The sequence below is a fragment of the Streptopelia decaocto genome (genome assembly GCF_964273445.1).
Source record: "Streptopelia decaocto genome assembly, chromosome: 20".
NCBI classification, from domain to species: Eukaryota; Metazoa; Chordata; class Aves; order Columbiformes; family Columbidae; genus Streptopelia; species Streptopelia decaocto.
The window spans coordinates 3,380,727-3,400,313 of record NC_138675.1 but is presented as its reverse complement, the minus strand read 5'-3'; the positions used below and the strand labels follow the sequence as shown (position 1 = coordinate 3,400,313).

The 19,587-nt window shown below is 42.9% G+C and overlaps 2 protein-coding genes across 5 annotated transcripts in view; one reads left to right on the top strand and one right to left on the bottom strand.

Annotated features, from left to right (window-relative positions):
* DHRS3 (dehydrogenase/reductase 3) overlaps nucleotides 1–14,351 on the bottom strand; it is a 23,787-nt gene extending 9,436 nt beyond the window's left edge. The window contains exons 1-2 of one of the 4 annotated variants that reach the window (XM_082069753.1): nucleotides 1,324–2,602; nucleotides 589–725 (exon numbers count right to left, since the gene is read on the bottom strand). In XM_082069753.1, the coding sequence (XP_081925879.1) occupies nucleotides 589–651 (63 nt within the window). In that variant the 5' untranslated portion in view covers nucleotides 652–725; nucleotides 1,324–2,602. Of the gene's footprint in view, nucleotides 1–588; nucleotides 726–1,323; nucleotides 2,603–12,620; nucleotides 12,770–13,355 lie in introns of those variants that run through there. The other 3 variants (XM_082069752.1, XM_082069755.1, XM_082069754.1) reach the window with 3 other exon arrangements.
* LOC309448387 (arylacetamide deacetylase-like 4) overlaps nucleotides 13,752–19,587 on the top strand; it is a gene marked incomplete at its 3' end in the record, with an annotated part of 20,842 nt that continues 15,006 nt past the window's right edge. Inside the window, exons 1-2 of the mRNA XM_082069861.1 lie at nucleotides 13,752–13,819; nucleotides 18,432–18,604. Coding sequence (XP_081925987.1) covers nucleotides 18,493–18,604 — 112 coding nt within the window. The 5' untranslated portion in view covers nucleotides 13,752–13,819; nucleotides 18,432–18,492. The remainder of the gene's footprint in view (nucleotides 13,820–18,431; nucleotides 18,605–19,587) is intronic.

Sequence of the window (19,587 nt, the reverse complement as noted above, 5' to 3'; positions counted from 1 at the left end):
AAGGAGAAAAGAGACACGGCGTTCCTTATTACGCAGCCTGTCAGGATGTTGCACAGCCACTCATTCACAGTAATTTAATGGTGGATAGAGGAATATTTAATTTATATTTCAGATAAGTTCTTGGACAGACAGTTTTCCGTCCTGGAAAGAATCCAGCCCCTATTTCTTCTCCTCCTTCATCTCTCGTCATCCTCTCCCGCCTGCCCCTCCCTGCTGCACTAGACACGCTCTCCTTTCCAAAAGTTACTGACCAGAAAATTGTCGAGGGCAGGAGCCCAGCGAGGCGGTTAATCCCCGCTGCGGCAGACCTGCTCCTACCCCGGGGTTACCTCGGGGTGACCCCGCGCTTGGCAGTCGGGAGGCAGGTGGAATGTCAAAGCAATCGCTTCTGCTCCAGGCTGCAAGCGAGAGGCGGTGAGAGCCCCGCAGCAGCAGGGTCGGGGTCTTCCTGCCACTGGACATGGAAAAGACTAGATTTATGATGACAGAGGAACTTAACACGCCCTCCTCTTAATTAACTTTAAAGTAGGCAAGGGCTGTGACATCACAGCTGAGGGCAGATTTTCCCAGGATTTTTGCAAAACAAACCTTATCTCCAGATCTCCCCTCTGGCAGGTCCCAGGACTCCTTATCTGGCCTTAGGAAAATCATCGCAGCCAGAGTGGCAGGCTCAGTAGTCGCTGCATCCTCCACTCCCAGAGGACTCGTTTAACTCTGGACTTAATCTGCTAATGAGACGTGAGCTGAGGTCGGAGGGGAGGCAAAGGGAAGGTTTTAGCTGCTGTTGTACCAAGGCAAGACTTTCTACAAGAGGCCTGCGCTGGCTACTTGCCAAAAGCCCCAAACCTGACTGCAGGTTTAAATCCTGATTTTCACCATAACACAAGTAAGTAAGAGTTATGTTTTTGACCGCCACAAAATCAGATAAAGCCACTAATTTATATAAACTGGTCTAGATTGAAGCTGCTATCAACCACAAAATACACACATGACCTATGCTTTTAGAGCCTTAAGTACATTACTGGTGCAGGAGATGAGGCTGGAGCTAATTTTACATCATTTACGAGGCTATTCAACTTGTTTGGTCCAATTTTATTGCTAGCACAGCTCAAGAACAGCAGCAAAGGAATGTTGCCCTTTTACATCGTCAATTAATTTGGCACGGTATCTTCAGCAAACCCGCTGTGCTAGACTTTCACTCCAGTGAACTAGACCAGTGTTGGAAAAGTGTCCCACAACAAACGCATTTCTGAGACTGCACATGTGCCATTTCTTGACGCTCCCCTCGGATTATCTGGGTTATATTTTAGTGGAGTTGTTTACCCTTAGTCTTTTCCAGCACAACGATGTGTATTGTGATTAGCAGCTATAACTCCCATCCCAAAAGTTCCAGCACGTTGTGATTCATGAAGCAATTCTCTGTATCAATTTGAAGACACTGAAAGATAAAAGCATTGCAGAGAGACACGGACGTGCCCTTTCTGCCTGATCTCATTATTGCTGCCTCCACAAATCAACCACAACTCTTAGCCACAGATCAGCAGAGATAGGAAGTAGTTGGTAGGTCAACACATTTCATTCCCCCTTTCAACCTCCCTTCCTAGTCCAGTGAAACAAAAGTTGCTCTGTTTGAGTTGGTCTCTGTAATTGCACAGCCTGCCACCTTTGTTCAAACACAGAAAGCCTTTCTGCACCTAACACTGAAAGTCCCTGCATACTTTTAGGAAGTACAAAGTGTAGATAATCCACTGAAGTATGTCAATCTTAGCCCCATATATTTACAAAGCCTGGTAGTACTAACTCACAGTTGGTCCTCCAAAGAAATGCATTCCAGTGTGTCCCGTAATCCCGGCAGAGTTTTGCATATCGTGAGAACAAGAGGCTCAATTAAATCCTACAGCCTCCAAAGCTGTCAATGGCAGAGTTTTCTCCTCCACCCCTTCCCCTCTCTCGCCCCAGGGCAAACGCAGACAAGTCCTTTCAGGAGGTTTTCGTGGGAGAGGCAGGAAAGACAGATTACAGGGAGAGCGAAAGGTGTGGCCCTTCGGTGTGAAAAGCCAATCTTGGCTTTAGAAAGGAAAAAAAGAACCTTTTGATGCCTCAAGTGGGTCAAAATACTTAACCCAGCCCCCTCAGTGACACTTTATAAAAGTGAGCAAACAAAGCAGGCCAGTGGCAACAATTTCTCCATTCGCACAGTGGAAAGCGAATATCAAAGCTGCAGGAAAGAGGACAGGTAAGAACGGGGGAAATCAAGAGAGTGAGCCCATTTGCCTATTTTACACACAAGCTTTTGTAGATTAGTATTCAGAAGCTGTGAAGACATTAAGCCATGAGAATTTCAATTAAATTTAGTCCTGCCACCATGGTAAACACAAAACACATAACTGGTTTGAGTTAAGGCCAGGAGTAATATACAGTAATGAGATTAAAATGTAGGTGTAAAGAGTCTTCAGGAGACTAAAAGAGTGAATTCCAACTCCTTTAGTCTGCAGTCAGAACTTTTATTACTTTATATGTTGATCTAGCGCTCAATGGCATTAACATTATCCACCCAAACCACAGTCAATTCCAATTGTACCCCACTCACTGCTTTTTTTTCCTCTGAAGGGAGCAAAACAGCACCTAAAAGGTCACAGAGAACTACATAACTACCTATCTCCCATTGAACAGAGGCCTTCCTTAGAAAATTTGTACTTTTCTATCTTCATTCAGGCATTTCAGACCAGCTCCCTGGAAAGAAGTGAACAAATGCCTACTGTCCTCACAGCCAGGACTATTTAAGGACAGGTGGCCCCACGCTGACTTTTTTTTCAGTGGTTTTTCCAATTGCTTTCGTCTGCACCATGAACTGTCACTCCAGACTGCCCTGGGAGCAAGGCTTTGCAGCTCTGTCCTACCCAGCAGTTGAGGAAGGGGAAGGGTTGGGGTTGTTTGCAAGGAGAGGTCACGCAGGAGTCAGCCTTTACAATCCTATTAACGCTGGGACAGGGTCAACCGGAGTGCACGTTCCAACAAAAGCACCAAGTGGCCACAGGCTGTCACCCTGCAAAGGTTCATGGAAGCATTTGTGGGGGAAAAACCGACAGATTTTTGAATGGTGAATGTCTGCCACACCATGTGTTAGAACCGGCCTCTGCTCCAGGGAACCAAAGCACACAAAGAAATATCCAGCAATAAAATTCTCTGGCTGCAAAGCAGGAAAAAGTGGCATATCTGGGGGTGGGGAGGAGGGGTAAGGTTTTTAAAGTTATATATTTGAGGTAAGGCTTTGAAAATATCTACCAACAGAAATATAATACCCCATCCTGTAAAAATAACCGGTGTGCCGCCGCTTGGCACGCCAGCTCTCTAACCCAGCTTCATAGGAAAACGGGCAGAGACCTCAGGAAATTGTGGGATGGGAAATACGCAGGTGCAGAAAGCGCTTCCGAACTGCAAGCCCAGCAGACAGGACGGAGGGATGGAAAGTCAGTATAAATAACATTTCGAAGGAAAAAAAGAAATGACTGTTTCTGCCATGGTCCAACAGGGCACTTGAGCACAGCTGAAGGTTTGCTGTTCGCACGTTTTCCTTCCAAAATTCTGCATTATTATTTTTACTTACCGCTCAGGGTTAAGAGTTCTTAAAATGTGGCAGGTTAACCGTCCGTGTAATATAGTTAAACATTTACTATGATAGAAAGTTATGTTGACACTGAATGGCAAGAGTGTTTGTTTTTGTAAAGCTAAAACCAGTCAGAAGTTTAGATTATAGGGTAATGTTAGAAGTTAAGGACATGTGAACTTAAAAACATGAATCCAACACTATTATTTCTATCATCTGCCTGGGTGAAAGTAACTCCTGAAATTGCCTGATTCAACCAACAGTTAACTGAAAAGTCTGCTACTTCTTACATAAGAGACTGGAAGAATCAGACCTACCATAAATTTATGGAAAATCAGAATTAAAGAGCTACCAACTGGGCACCAACAGAACTGCATTATCTTTTAGAGTTTTCCCTTCTATTTCTGAGAAGACTTCTGTAACAGCGTGCCTAATCTTGAAATGCTGAGAGGTTCTGGAACAAAACAAACATGGAAACCTAAGGATGAATAACATTTCTAATGCCGTCATTATAAACTACCCTCCAGAAAGGCCTAAAACATGCTCCAGATCATCAACATGCATAATAGGATGCAGCTCTTGACTGAAAAAGTAATTTCTCCCATGAGGCTACTGGAGAAGTATTGGAGTTAAAACAGCCTGCATTAAATACGCGTATAAACTGAGCGCCAGCAACAGCTCCAGACAAGCTCCCCTAAGAGTCTCCTTTCTTTGCATCCAGAAAGAGAGAATTGCTACCTTTTAAAAACCATCTAAAAGCTGACAAAAGGAGCTTTTACTCTAAGTATTTTAGTCCAAGAAATAAAAGATATTGCTTAGAAAGCTTCAATATTTAAATGCTTAACTGGTTTCCTATCTTTTTATGCATCCTTCAAATGCTATTTTTTTAATGGTGGCTGTTGCTATGCAACAGGGCAGAATTTCTAAAATCTATTCATCTGTTGTACAAATGACAGTTTTCAGGACATATTTAACTCTCTCAGCCTATGAAGCTAAAGAAGGAGGATGGGAATGGGAGGACCTGAGCAGACACCCCCAGAGGGGACAGCACGGCTAAAAAGGGCCTTCCACTGATTACACCAATTTTTTCAATACAACACTAAGATGAAGTAACTACCCAGCTCATAAAAACGTGGAAACAGCACAGCTCTGCTTGAATAAAATGATATCTAAATGTAGAAATGCAAGTTATGATTGTTACTTTTATCCAGAATTGATCAATTCTAATCAGATGCTTATTTAAACTAGAGGGACCGCTCAGACAATGGCAAATCAAACTCTAGTGTATTAAGAAGTTACAGCTCCCTGGAAGTTACCGTCCTTTGGATGTGATTGCCTACCACACACGTTAGGCCACTGCAATGCAAAGTGAACTTAACACTTCAACATGAACATAACATCAATTAAGTTAGAACAGAACATGAGATAAGCTTTCCTTGCCAGTAAATAAACTATATCAAGTAACCTGGTCAGTAACTAGGATTTAGCTGAGGGGGCAGTAACATAATATTGGAGCATAATACATCATATTGAGGCATAACAATTCCTTAACGTGCCCACAGTCAGTAACAAGCACAACTCTATGTCACAAGGCTTTTCTACCTGCCAGGAGACTGCAGAGCACCGGGAATCTGTCAACTGCTTCTACGGAGTGTGCAAAATTCAGCCCTAAAAACCAGCCCTGGTTTTGGTTGTCTCGCATGCACAATCTTCACTTCCACTGAAAAATATTGATAGGTACACAAAAAGACTAAAATAATGGAACTAACAGACACAACTTGCAGGAGTGCTGAGTGAAGGCAGCGGGAAATCTGTAATGTATTGTCATCTTGGAATTGCACTTGCAAGCCTAGATCCTGATACAAATAACATGGCTTGGCCTAAATCTGTGACTCAAAAGCAAACCAATAGTATTTTAATTGTTTTCACTGATTCTAGTGGCTAAAGAAGCCATTCTGGCTTCATGTATTGCAGAATAGTTCATCCCAACTCTACTGACTCCCTTTGAGACGGATCTGTTTTTCAGTCTGTAATCAGCATTCTGGTTATTTACTTGCACTAACAATATTAACAACAACACAAAACACTGTTCTGTCTTTTATTTTGCCTTTTAACTCAGTCAGGAAGAGAAAAGAAAATCACTTTATAGAGGATGCTTTACTGAATTCCGGATTCTGCAAAACCACTGGGCTAAAATAAGATAATGACAGTGGTGAAACCCATCAGCACGGCACTTCCTGAGCAGTAAACAAGTGTAACGATGTCGTTAGGAACTGGCTGACCCGGCGATGAACTCGGGGCTGTAAAGGAGACACAAGGTGCCAGATCACTACACACACTACAAGACACGTACACACTCGTGTGCAAACGTGTCCTTACACCATAAAGGTGTCACAGCCCAATCTGCAACAGTTGCACATCATCAGCAAGGGAAATGAAGCCCTGAAGAAACCCTTTGATGACTAAATATTTTGCTTTTAAAGAGGTAAACCTCTTGCTTCCATAAAGCACACATTCAGATATAAACACAACATAGACAATGGTCTCTAAGGGGCCTGGATTAAAGTCAAATAACAAGCAACACAAAGAACACTCTGCAACATTGCACAATCTCAGACCCCCAAATCAAACAACTCGGCTCAGTGAGACAGGGCTCCCGTCGTTCCCAAGGGGCTTGGAAACGTTCTTACCTCATTTCTGACAGCTCGCTGTGCTCAGAGCCAGCCCCAGTCTATTAGCACTTGTACCAGCTGGATGTCTTTAATATTCCACTTGGAAGCATGACCTCTTCTTTTTAAGGCAGTAAGCTGAGTTTTGTCCTCCCCGGTAAGGTTTTGTTTCAGGAGGGAGGGAATTGGAGTTTGTAGTCAAACCCAAGCTGCTGAAAGTGGGTGTCAAGGTTTCCCATTCCTTCTCCAAAGCACCACAGCCAAATCTCGCCCAGCAAATGTTCTGCTCAGACAGAGGATGTGTCTCTGTTTACTACCAGCAAGGAGATTAAAACCACAGATCTAAGACAAGCGCTAGTTTAATCTTCAGGTGGAAAACATCTAAGCATCCACTGTTATTGTTGAGCCATTCTTTTTAAGGGCACAGAAAGGTGAACTGCAAAGTGTCTTTACAACAACATTTCCACTCCCATTTAAGTCTGGTATATTGAGGTTTTTCTTAAGGTCCAGCACCCAGAGTTAAAAGATTTTGCTTTCAGTTAAAGTGGTGTAAGTTAATCCACTTATCGGATATGAAGAAAACATTGAAAATGTAACTTGGGTGTTCCCAGTGATTCAAAGGGCAAACAGAATGAAAAAACAATTATAATTACTTAAAATACCATGCTTTGTTGAGTAGTAACTCCTGACTTCTTAATGTAGGCCTAGCTAGACAGGAGACATTCATTGCTCAGTGAAGCTTCTAAGAAACACTGAAAAACGGTTTTGTTGGGTGTGTGACGTTTCGTTTTCTGATCCAAGCAGGCACTCACGGAACCTTCGCCAGCAGGTCCAGCCCAGGACTTACTGGGGAAAATGGGGTATGTGAAAGACAGACAATACCCACTGCTGCAACCGGCATCTGCTGACTGAGAGAAGGAACAGCCACCGAATGAGAAGTGAAGCTTGAAATCCATTTGCACCTATTTTAAATGACTGTTTCACTGAGATAAAGGATGAAATATATTAGACAGGTCACACCAACTGCCACTCAACCTTTCTACGGACTCTTTCTAACCTGTGGTTAAAAGTATGTCGTGCTACAGCATAATCACAGCTCAGAATCTTTTCAGGCATCGTTTTTACGCCACCTCGAAATATATATATATAATTACTGAGAGCCAGATTTATCTCAGACTCACATACGTAAAGCTTAACCGATTTCAGCAGAGCTGCATTTGTGCTTTCAAACGCTATTTTATTACCCCAAGTGGAGCACTGACACATCCGCTCAGGCAGTGTTAGACAACAGAAATCCCCATGTTAATCAAAACAAGAAAGCTCCGTAGCACTGTATTCAATAAATTGTAATTAAGAAGGTGGCAACATAAGGGTGGCTGTCCACCAAATCCTTTTGTAATTATGCATAGTTTATGGCTAAGCTAATAGGATGAACAATTTAAATTAGTTACAAACTCTGCCAAGGTACCCATCTATTCCCAAGTCTATTAATTAGAATCAATTTAATCCCCACTGGGATAAAGGTCAAACAACATGTATTTGACCCTTTTCTACTGGCGTCAGTGTTATCAGCCAATGGATCTGGCAGTGCCTGGGTCTGACTTGTCCGGCTCTCCAGCATGTTGACATGATGCTTTGAAGAACGGTCTAAAAAGATCTCTCTAATAATTTCTGTTTTATATTCCTGATAAGCACACAGGTTTAAAAAGGCCAGAGTTCGCTCTCTCCCGGTGGTCAGCTCTGCGGCTGTTGTTCTCTGTCTTTAAGACTTTTCCTTTTTGGTCTCACTTTCCTACACAACGCCCTAAGGCAGCAATGGTATGAGGTTTGTATCTTCAATTCAGTCCAGAAATCAAAGTGAAAAGCAAACATTACAAACTAACCGATATGTGTTAATGGATTTTAAAACAAAGACTCAAAAATCAATAATCATTAGCTGACATTTCCAAATTGTCCAGAAGGAAAAATACAGAATTTCTATATACTTATCCAATTTTATGGGAAGGAAATAGTTCCCCATAGCTCCTGTAGAATTAACTGTCTACTTCCGTGAAGTTCATCATCATCATCTATTTGTCCTAGTTCTTTTGTGGGAAAAATTAATTAAAAAAACCCCTCTGTGTTTTCTATCACACTGTTTGCACCTCTGTAAACATCCCCCAGACTCTCTATTGTTGCTCTTCAAATCCCAGACCCCAAACCTCCATTGCTGTGATGCCTTTCCAAAAAACTTAAAAACGGCTCAATGAGTGGTGCTGAAATCCCTTGTTTTACAGTCCCCAGCAGTACAGACTTCTGTGTTTGTCTTCAGCCTTTGCCTTTCGGTTTATATCTACATTGGAAACCCTGACATAGGCATCACCTTTTTCTGTTGTCCTTATACAGCACATTTAGCATCTTCATGCTAGATAATTTCTGGTGTGTAAGTGGGTTTCTGAGGCAACATTAATATATAACCTAATCTTTAAAACTTACCTCAAGATTTCTTGCAGCATTGACACAGTGCTTATATTTTTGTGGGAAGCCTCATTCAACCGTCTTGATGCCGGTCCTTGAGCATTTTAAAAAGGGCTGGATTTTGGTCTCACTGGGACAATATTTTCCCATGACATCACTGTGTCCTGATGTGAGATGACAAGCCTGTCACTCTGCAAGTTCCACTCCGTTATTTGTTCTCCTGACAACGTACTCACTAACAGAGACAGGTATGCTCTAAATTATGAGCTAAACCAGCTCCAGCCGGAATGCTGCTTCACAGACATCAACAGATCTGATACTCAAAGAATTCTGGCTGTGCCTGCCAACCAGAAACCCTTATTCAGCATGTTATCCAACCGGCTGCCCTTGGCACTGCCACACATCACAGGCTTAATGCCATCGAAGCCTGGGACTTGAAACAAATCTTCTCCCCATCCTTAAATTCAAACAAAGAAGTCAGCTGCCAACAGGGAGTCATCAAATTGCTGTCAGTCAATAGTCTTTATAAAAAGAAAGGCTTTTTAGAGACCATAAAGTGACTCAAACAATTCTATACTCTCATATTTCACCAAAACCTCCAAATGAATATATATTTTTGCATGACACGGAAAAATATTCACTCCCCAATTCTTTTTCATGTACTTCTGGTTACTGGTTCATTTCCAGCTCTAGTCACAATACAGTTAATCTTTTATCACATAGCATTGGTATATGCTATAAAGAAGTTGTTAAGAGGTATACGCTAATTGACAAAACCCATGACAATAATAGGTCAACATAATTTCTAAAGACCAAAGGACTGTAGAACTATGATTGTAAAGATCAGATGCAGTTGTGTAGGTAATGTGGGAGTAAGAACTAATTTCAAAACTTGCCAAATTTTCCATTACTGGGAATACAAGGCTAAATTCCAAGACCTGATCCCATTTTTTACATAACCTCTTTGCAACACTCATCCTACACAGCTCTCATCCGCTCCTCGGTGCTCCTTCCTCCACTGACTTCTGATTACCAGCCCAATTGGAACTGAACGGGAAGAGGATTGCACACTCAAATGACAAGGTGGCTTCCTAAATGCAGAAATTGAGGTCTCGCTTCCAAAATGTTCTGAAAGGAGCAATGGAAAGAACAGGTTTCAGGGGTGGCTTTTTTGTAACCCAAACAAAATCAGGAGTGATAGAAGCAAAATACAAGCCAAAACAACAATAAGAAAAATCTCTGCTAAGTTTTCAAAGCAATAGTTTTCAAGTAGTGCCTTCAGGATCTTTGTTCACTGTCCCAAAATAATCACTGTATGACTGTGTTTGTGGCATTCTACAGCTGCCCAACACGTTGCCATCCTGTTCAAAGTACCTTGCAGACATAATAGTCTAGACTCCCGTGCTGACAGAGTGAGGTCATGGCTAGCAAGCGGTACATTCCATGCAAGAGCGAAGTTTCCGTTTCTTGTTTTGGTGGGTGATACTAACTCCTTGCCATCTAGTAAGGGCTCTTGTCTGTCCTGATATTGCAGACTGCTCACCTCGCCCGCTGCACAAGCATGCAAACCCTCTGAGCCGCACAGTCTCCTGCAATACAGTAGGAGAATGTCCAGAGGACAAAACAGTGAAAGGAGAGACCTTTCCGTGTATTCACGAGGTCATTTCTTGCGCTGTGATGGAAGCAAAGAACTCTCAGCGAGGTTAACAGGGACCGTTCGACTCCGCTCTGCAGTACTGTCACACTAACACAAGGCCAGGGCTGCCCCAGCTCGTTTGGTACTTTGGAGACATCTCTCGTGCCAAACCAGCCCCGGTTCCCTAGAATCTTGTTCATCCATCAACAGCTACAGTTAGCAGAAAGGCAAACATCGCCCAGCTGGAGGGGACAGGGAAAAAAGGAAAGAAATGTCTCCTAGACATTTATCTGTCCAAGTCATGTTTGAGGTACAATGGCTTAAAAGAATGGGGGTAGGGAATGGGAATTGGGATGGATGGACATGATCATGCCCAAGAGACTTCCATTCTGCTGGATTGAGAATTTCAGTCTCCGTGCTCATCTATCAACAGGAGACACTGTATTTCCATTTGCACAAACCCTGTTTTGATTTCTTTCTTGCCATCTTCATACCTTTAAATGCAAGATCAAATTTTACAGTAAAAAAGTTGCAGATGCGACAATTAATAATCTTAGTGATATACAAAGACTTGTCATCTTCCGTGAAAACTGCTCATTTGTGATTAACAAAGCCAGCCTCTGAAGACAGAGTGTAAGATGAAATCCAATCCAGTCTAATTATCAGAGGAAATTTCATATGCTAACAGTCTCAACTGACCTATCTTTCAGAAGATTCTAATCTCAAAAATATGGTTATATATCGCCGCCTACCTCCAAAACTCCGTCACTATGTCCATACGCAAGCGCTGTGATGACTTTTCCAAAATACACTGCACACCCACTATTAGAATTTGAGTCTATAAGTTATTGCTTCCATTCTTCTCTCTGTCTTGGCCTCAGAATTTCACACCTTTGGTGGAAGTGTCACAGAAGGCAGGAAAGAAATGAAATCTCAGATCAAAGGGAATGGAAACTACCACATGTAGGTAAAATTGTCATTAAAATGTTAAGGAAGAAAGGAATATGACTGTTTTAGTGGTGCAGGGAAAACGTGCAAAGGCAGCGGCGCTACCAGAGAGGATCAAAACCTGGGGAGTGCCATATTTGACTTACTGGAAAGCCACGATCTAACTGAAAGGAGAATCTAAATCAAATTCAGTAAAAGCAAAAACTGAAACATCTTGATGACAGACACAAAAAAACCCCATAAGGCAAAACTCCTCAAAGTTCTAAACAACAACTAGCAACCACATGGCATTTCACAGCATCATGTGAGACAAGTACAAAGGTTCCCAACAATTACTGTCATTTATTCCTTCTTTCAAAGACATGTAGAGATTTTATAGACAAGTCATACAAATTAACTACACTCTATATCTGTTTACTGCAATTTCCCCCTCAGCTCTGTATCTTCAATAGTTCCTCTCCTTTTGGCCCATGTCACCTGGTTCCTTAGTGCTGCCGCCATTGAGCAGCTTCTGGCTCAACTGCAGCTCTTGAATTAGCTGTGGAAATGGTGGTACCTGAATACCAGAGCCTGGCACAGCAACCAGCCGCCCTAAAGAAATAAATAATGACGCACAGTATTCTAACAGATTACATAAATACGTTTTCAGCAAATTGCTTGGGTCCAAAGGTCAATCAACTTGTTTGCTCTGCCTCCAAGAATTTGTAAATCTCAACATGATGTTTAAACACAAGCATATACAAACATCAAAGTTCAACGCTGACATATTTTACACCTCAAAGCTGTGTGCCAGAATAGCTCTATACCACACAGAAAACTGCAATGCATGTGTAAGGAAGTGACAAAACACTGTCCCAAACTAAATGCTAATTTTTCTTTAAATATCTTCCCATTCTGTATTTTTCTCCTTCTTTATTCTCTATTTACTCTCATTCATCCTCTCACATGGGCAAGTATTTATGCAGCTGTCTAATTTCACGATTCCTCCCCTTTATTAGCCATAAAGGGGGAGATGAAACTTTACATCCCAAGCCTCATTTCAGGGTGTGTGTGCTTTCTGTATTCCTGATTGATTCACGCATAAGGAGACACGTGTACTTATGCAAACACAAGGTTTTGTCACCAGTTCCTGAGCTGGAGAAGGGACACACCAGCTCCACTGGCATTTCCTTGCTGCTGTGCAGACAGCCCAGCCTCTCAGCCTCTCTCCCTTCCCCTCTTTCCTAAAGGAAACGTGCAAACAATCGCACAGCTCCTGCTCACATTGTGCTTTTCCTCCTTGCTGGGTTCTCATTCATCTTACCTTTCAACAGCTCTGGGCTGGCAAAAAGCAAAATACAAGGGACTTCAAGAAAACACAAGAAACTCATTTCACAAACGGAGATCCATCGGGGTGAAACTGAACTCCTCACTTTCCCAATAGAATATATTAGTAGGGCTTAGAGCCAGAGCCCTCCCGCACACACCCGTTGCCCCTTGCTGTGTCACCCCTCTCCTCTGGGGTGACACTCACGGCAGCGACAACCTGGCTGTGCCTAAGGAGAGCTTAAAGATGAGCTCAGCCTGGAAGGCTGGAGCTGCAGTCAGCTGCCCCCTCTCCCCTTGTACACAGCCCCACAGGCAGCCCTGCCAGGAAGCTGCCTGGTAAACAGAAACACAAGCGAGCACCAGCTTCACGCATGGAGTCGCACAGCTCTCCTCTGCCTGCTGGCTGGACTGAAAACCTCGCCTTTGTCAGCCCAGGAGAATTCACCAGGGGGACCCTTCCTCACCTTCACATTTGCTTAGCTGAGATGGGGAAAGACAGGACACAGGGAAGGAGGAGTAGGTAACTCCTGAAATGTGAGTCAATATAATAGCACACCACGCCAGGGGTTTGCCAAATCAGCGCCCCTTCTCCCCTCTCATCTTCCCAAAGTGATCCCATCAATCCCACCTAGAGGTGATGGAAAAGGCTTTGGAGTCGGAGGGCTCCCCAGCAACGCAGCAGGTGGGAGCTCCCCCCCTCCCCTCCCCTCCCCTCCAAAGTGATTCTCACCTTTCGGGCTCCCCGCTTGGCAAACTCCCTGGCCAGGTGGCGGCCGATGCCTCTGCCCCCGCCGGTGATGAGCACGTTCTCCCCAGACAGGTCTCGGAGCTTCGGTGGCAGGACCATGCACACGGCAGCTTTCACCACCAAATAAACCATCTGCACTGGGAAAAGCAGCAAAGCGCCCAACCATTTCCAAATCATCCTCTTGTTCCAGGCAAGGCAGGAAGGCAAAATTCTCTTCCAAACCTTCACAAAACCAAGTTAACAGAGAAAGAAAACCAATACCCTTCATGCACCCCCAGATGGGTGACAAGTCTTCAACCCCCTTCCAAAACTTGGGAGTAAGAGATTCCTGGACTGGAAAAATCCTTCTCTCCCCCTAAAAAAATTGGGGTAGGAGTAAAGTAGTGCAGAAGATCAAGTCACTCCCCTGTCTCTTGGTCGGTGTCCTCTGGGATTGTCACTTGCAGGTAAAAAATGGTTTCCTTGCTTTTTAACTGGAAGACAGTTGTTGCTTGTTTGTTTTAAATTAGAAGAGAGAAAAAAGTAAAATTAAAAGTAACCACACATCCCTCCGCTTCAAAGACCGACATAAAAATCCAGTATCCAAATGGAAGGGGTTTTTTTACTTGGAAAAATAAAATAAAGCAGCCTATGTCTCCAAATTTCAGCCTGCAGTGCCTTCCAGGCAGCTCATTTCTATTCTTAGACTCAGGAAATTGCTTAAAGAAGACAGAATTGCCAGGACGTTCTTTTTAAGAAAGGCTCTATTCAGGGTAAGGTTGTTTTTGTTTTAATACCTATAAATATCTATAGACGTGCCGTCCTGAGCCGGTTGCAAAGGTTGAGCTGATAACCGCCTCTCTCTGCCCCCTCTCCTGGCTTTTTTTTCACTTGGAGTATCTGTGATCACAGAGCAGGAATTACGCCGTACACTATTTCAGCTCTGGCTCTTACTCATTTCTCCCTATTGCTCTCTCTGCCTATCACAGCCGCGGCGCTGGGGAGTTTTTATACCCCATTAAGCCTGATTGACAGTTAAAGTGTTGGGGAGATTTCACTACTGTTTCTGTGAGTGGCTGGCTCGGCTCTCCCCTCCCCCAGAGCACACACACTCGCACATGCAGCCAGGCTGAGCCTGCGCTCCCTCCCGAGCCGCAGCCGGCAAGCCGGGACTTGCTGCGGCCAAGCCGGGACTTGCTGCGGCCAAGCCGGGCTCAGAGCGGGACCCGCAGCGCTCGGGAACCCGGCCAGGGAACCAAAAGGTGCCGGGGGCTGAGCGGAGCCCAGGAACGGGCAGGGTTAAGGCTGAGTTCAAGGGAGGCAGCTCTGCCTTACAGAGCTCCGGCAGGGAACTGCTCGCCCGAGATAAGCTGGTGTGGAGGGCAAAACTCCTTTCAGCCCTAAAATGCCAGGCTGAACCCAGCCTAGGCTGATAACCAGCAAACTCTGTTACCATCGGACCAACGTCTTTATGGACAACATGACAACTCGTGTGTTTTTCCAGCCGCAAGATGCGGACATGGCTGAAAACCGGTGATTTTTAGTAGCAGGGCAATAAAAAGGCAGGTTCTGAATGAAGGAGGGAGACTCACTTTCTCACAACAAAGGGTTTTTCTCTCCTTTTCCACGACTTTTTTGTCCAGTTATGAGGGCATAGTTGCAACACCAGAAGGTCTCTGTGGCACTTTAAACTATGTTGTAACAGGAGAAAGGGCAAAATGTATTGCAACCGGGGCCCCAGCTCGGTTGTTTGCACTGTTAAGCATTAGCAGATAAGTTGTGTTTTCAGTTGTACTGATTAAACGTTTCTGAGGAGGACTGAAGTGCACGTTTGAACTGAGAGCTGCTCACGCACAGTTGGTGGCAGCAAACAGAAATAAGTTAATGTGCAAAGCTTTGGGGATGTCAAACCTCACATTGCTGGATCCACGGCTGAGCTCGGAAAACCTTTTTTATGACTGTATATATAATTAAGAATGTGCCAAAATAAATCCAATCCCACCCGTTAATGCCGGAGGGCTGGGTCTATATCCACTATCCTGGGAAGCCATCTAGTGGTAAAACCCAGAATTACTGAAAAGTGACAAGAAGCACCACTGCCATGGAAATGTCTGCGTCCGAACATCTGTGCAAAGGTAGCCAAGTCACATTAAACTACCAACAGGAGCAGGTTAGGAAGCTGGATCCCTTCGAAAATAAATTCAAGTTTATGCTTTGGAATTAAACATATTTCTGAAAACAGGTATTGTTTGAAGTCGCCATATGGTAACAGAGTGTTCAGGGGTTATTTGTTTGCAAAGAGAAGAGCAATTGAGTTTTCGCTGCCACCCACATTTAAAACCGATATCGCACATAGGGTTTTTTAACACAAAATATGAACAATGTCTAAATCCTTGAATTCTAACTTGGTTAAAAGTTCCACAAAACTTTACAGAAAAAAAAATATAATAAAATTTAGAGAGAAACTTGCCGTTCTTACCTTTACATGCCAGGTTACCTCATATGACATGAGCCATTCGATTATCACTGCGGCATCATAAAGTGGCAGGAGAGATTTTTGGAGAGAAGATGAAGCATTCTCACTGGAAACTGAAACTCGACACATTGCCAGAATCAGGTGATATTCCCTAACTCAGCTGCATCTGAAATAACCAGAGCTCAGAGAATTTCCGCTGTCACTTGGCAGTATTTAGCACCTCGGTGTGTTTTTACAGTAATACCTTCAGAAATGGAGCTCGGGGAGGCACCTGGCATTGCAATTTTCCTCTCAGTCCAAAAATGCTGAAGGGGAGAAAGAAATTACACAGGGAGTCTAGTGTCTGGTTTAAACAAGAATGACTCAGTGTCTGGACTGGTAACAAAATATAACAACTTTCTGGTATGGAAACAAGGAACAGTGTTAAAAATGAAGGGACACGAAGTTCATAAAAACAAATTTGATTTTTTGACTTCTGGGTTGAGTCTCTTTCTGCATAAATCACCACAGACACATTCAGCATAGAAAAGTCAGCATCTTCACAAGTTCCAGGCTTGCTGAGTTAAGCCAAGAGTTCTATGTTATAACTTCTGTGGATTTCAAGGATTTCTTACCCTTAACACCATATTTATTTATATTTTAGGCCACATAATTCAATCAGTTGTACTTGCTGAATTCCACTGAAGTTAACAATTACACCTTTTCTCTTAAGAATCCAGTCTGTTCACTCTTATCACCCCACACTTTAACTCTTATGACTCATGTTGTTTACTTTCATTCCAGGCAGCTAAATATTTGTTTATCTTATTGACTAATTCACAACAAAGTTTCTTGCTCTTTTCTTAATGCATATCTTGCATAAGTGGGATTTTTCTAAGCAGATATATTTCATCTGCGTCTTTTATGGGTATAAGAGACACTAGAAAGGATTCACCTTTTTCAGTCAAGATCCCACTTTCAGAGGGAATCTCATTACAGCTTTGTTAGCCAAATGCAGAAGCTTATGGCTCATGAAAAGGAGCATTTTTTTTCTATGACCATGATCGCAAGCTTTTATAAGGGTTTTAAAATGGAATATCTGGGAGATTAGTGGAGATAAAGAAATAGTTCAGAGTGTTCAGAGGATAAGCATAGATTGTACTGAGCTAACCCTAACTGAGCTAATCGTCAAACTGAGCTGATGTTTGTTTGCATTTTATGTTTATGCAAACAAATTCTGTCCAGTCACATGGTGGACAGAAATATATGGAGTCGCACCTGGTCACTCATTCCTTCACTATCACCACCTCTGCTGGCACAAGCATTTGACTGGCCAAAGGGTCTAATCACAACCTAAATTACAAGGAGGGATAACGTAGAGTTGTCTTGGCAAAAAAATAGCAAACTATGAATTGTAAAGACATTGAAATCCTCCCTCTAGAATGAATCAGAATGGAGGGTTAGGGCCAAAGTTCTCCAAGTCAAGAGGAAGTTTCCTTCTGACACTATAAGAGGCACAACAAATACAATTATCCTAAATATAGTCTAGAAAAAGGTAGCTCATGGCCGTTATAGAGTGGGAAGACTTGATTTTTCCGGCTATATCTATCTAGGTAAAGAACTTGGAAAGTCTGGGTATCTCTGAGGAGCACGTACTTACAAGGTTGATCGTTGATGGACTCTGATGCAGGGATTCAAAGCTCTTCATAAAGGATCTGCATTTCCATGAGGTGCCAGGGAGGATTTACCTCCCAAAAGCTCCATCTGCAAGCAAATGGAGAGGAGTCACCTTCTTCCATGGAGGATGCAGGATGTTTGGAAGCATCAGGAAGGAACTGAAAGAGAAAATATTATTATTTAGGATTGTTGATTATATATTTTTTAAAATTCTCCAGAACCTAAGAAGTGACTGAAGCTTTGTTTGATGGATTGAGACAGAAAACATTTAATGCTTATTTTTACTGTTCTCTTCTTACGCTGTAAGAATCTCTGTTCTCTTCTTACATCAAAGAATAAATTCGCACCATGGCAAAAAACATTTTAAAGCACACAATATATGAGTACTCAGCAATGTGCATACACATATCCATGCAAAATACAAAAAATCAGCACAGCAGCACAGATAAAATGCACCTGGAAGCTGAAGATACTTTCAGTAATTCCTATGAACACCCAAATCACAAAGGAAAAAACCAACCAACCACCACCACCAAAACCACTCAGCTCCATTGTTACATTGCTTATTAGGACACAGATGCCAAGGTAATTGCCATTGCACATCAAAATAGCTGCCCACAGGATGCCCAGGAGTTGTGAAATATTTCATCACTGTTCTGCAACCACCTTGCACTCCTAATGCCTTTGTACACACAAGTGCAGAAAGAGGGCAGTGTGACCTTCACCGGCTGACAGACAAACTGTCTGTAGGAAGAAAACGGTGGGTAAAATTCTTTGTGTTGTCACTATGTTAATTAAATATGGTGACAAGTTAGCAGTTACAAAGCTCTGGAGCAACAAGTTGTTAGTTGTGAATTCTTGTTCTCCAGTCCCTCTCAGCAAAATGAAATTATGTTTCTTTGTGCTGTTGATAAAACAGATCTTTTGTTTCATTTTTCCTTCTGCAGGTAGGAGCAACTTACTCTTCAGGGAAAGAGATTCTCCCAGGAGTAATAATAACATTATAACATGATGAAGTTGCAAATGTTCCAATGTTTGAGGATTACAGGATTTGCTGGTTGTGCAAATCAGTACCAGGATTCAGACAGACAGAGGGTTCTTGGGATCGCCTGGAGTCACTGTGAGGGAGTATTTCACATCTGTTGTATTTCATACCTGTTGTATTTTGTATCTGTTGCAACTGGCTCAGTTTCTGTCTCCCCGAGCATGTGCAGATACACAACAGAGAAAAAGCTAAAGGATGCCAGCCCAGTATTGACAAGAGTTCAGGCACTGACATTTAGCTCTTCACTGGAAATTAATAAGAAAAGGAGTTCCTAGGGTAGGAGAAGATGAGATTTTGTGTTTGGGAACCAGTTCCTCTGGTCTATCCTACAGGAGCAGGAGATAAGGCAAAAAAATTGGAAGCCGGAGAGAACATAGATTTGAAAGATTATTTAGGGAATGTTCTCCATCCTGGGACACAAACAAGCTCATAAATTGCTGAATCTACAATTAGAAATCATTAAGTATTACTCTGTGTACCTGCAATGCCTAAAGAAAAAAAACTCCCAAAACAACCAATTTATTATTTCAGGAACCAACTGGTTTGTTTCTGTTTTGTGTAACAGCATTTCCTAATGATCTTGTCCAAGCTATAAGAAAGCTGAGCCTTATACACACCCTGGTCCTGAAGGGTCTGAATTCACCGCTTCCATTTCCCAAGAGTGTCCCAACCACAGGCAACGTGCCTTTCACCAGCAGCCCCTGGCAAGCTGGGTGGCTGGATCGAGTGCCACAAGGAAGAATAAACAAAAAGAAACCTGATTTTATACTTAGCACATGAACAACCTTCTGGCAAGGGAGGGAAAGGGAATGAGGACACTGGGAAATGAAAGTCCACAAGGAGTTGTTGGATAAAATAAAGAAACAGTTCGGGCAGAGGGAGCAGAACACAGAATCAGCTTCTTCTCAGAGAGTGTTGCCACCAGATTCTAAAATGAAGTTCCTTCCTGTTTATTATAAACAATTAGCGAACAGTGTCTAAAGTGAGGAATCAAGTCTGAGGTCTTCTTTTCATTAGATTTAAAGGTGCAATGGCAGAGCAGTGTACGAAATCAGTCA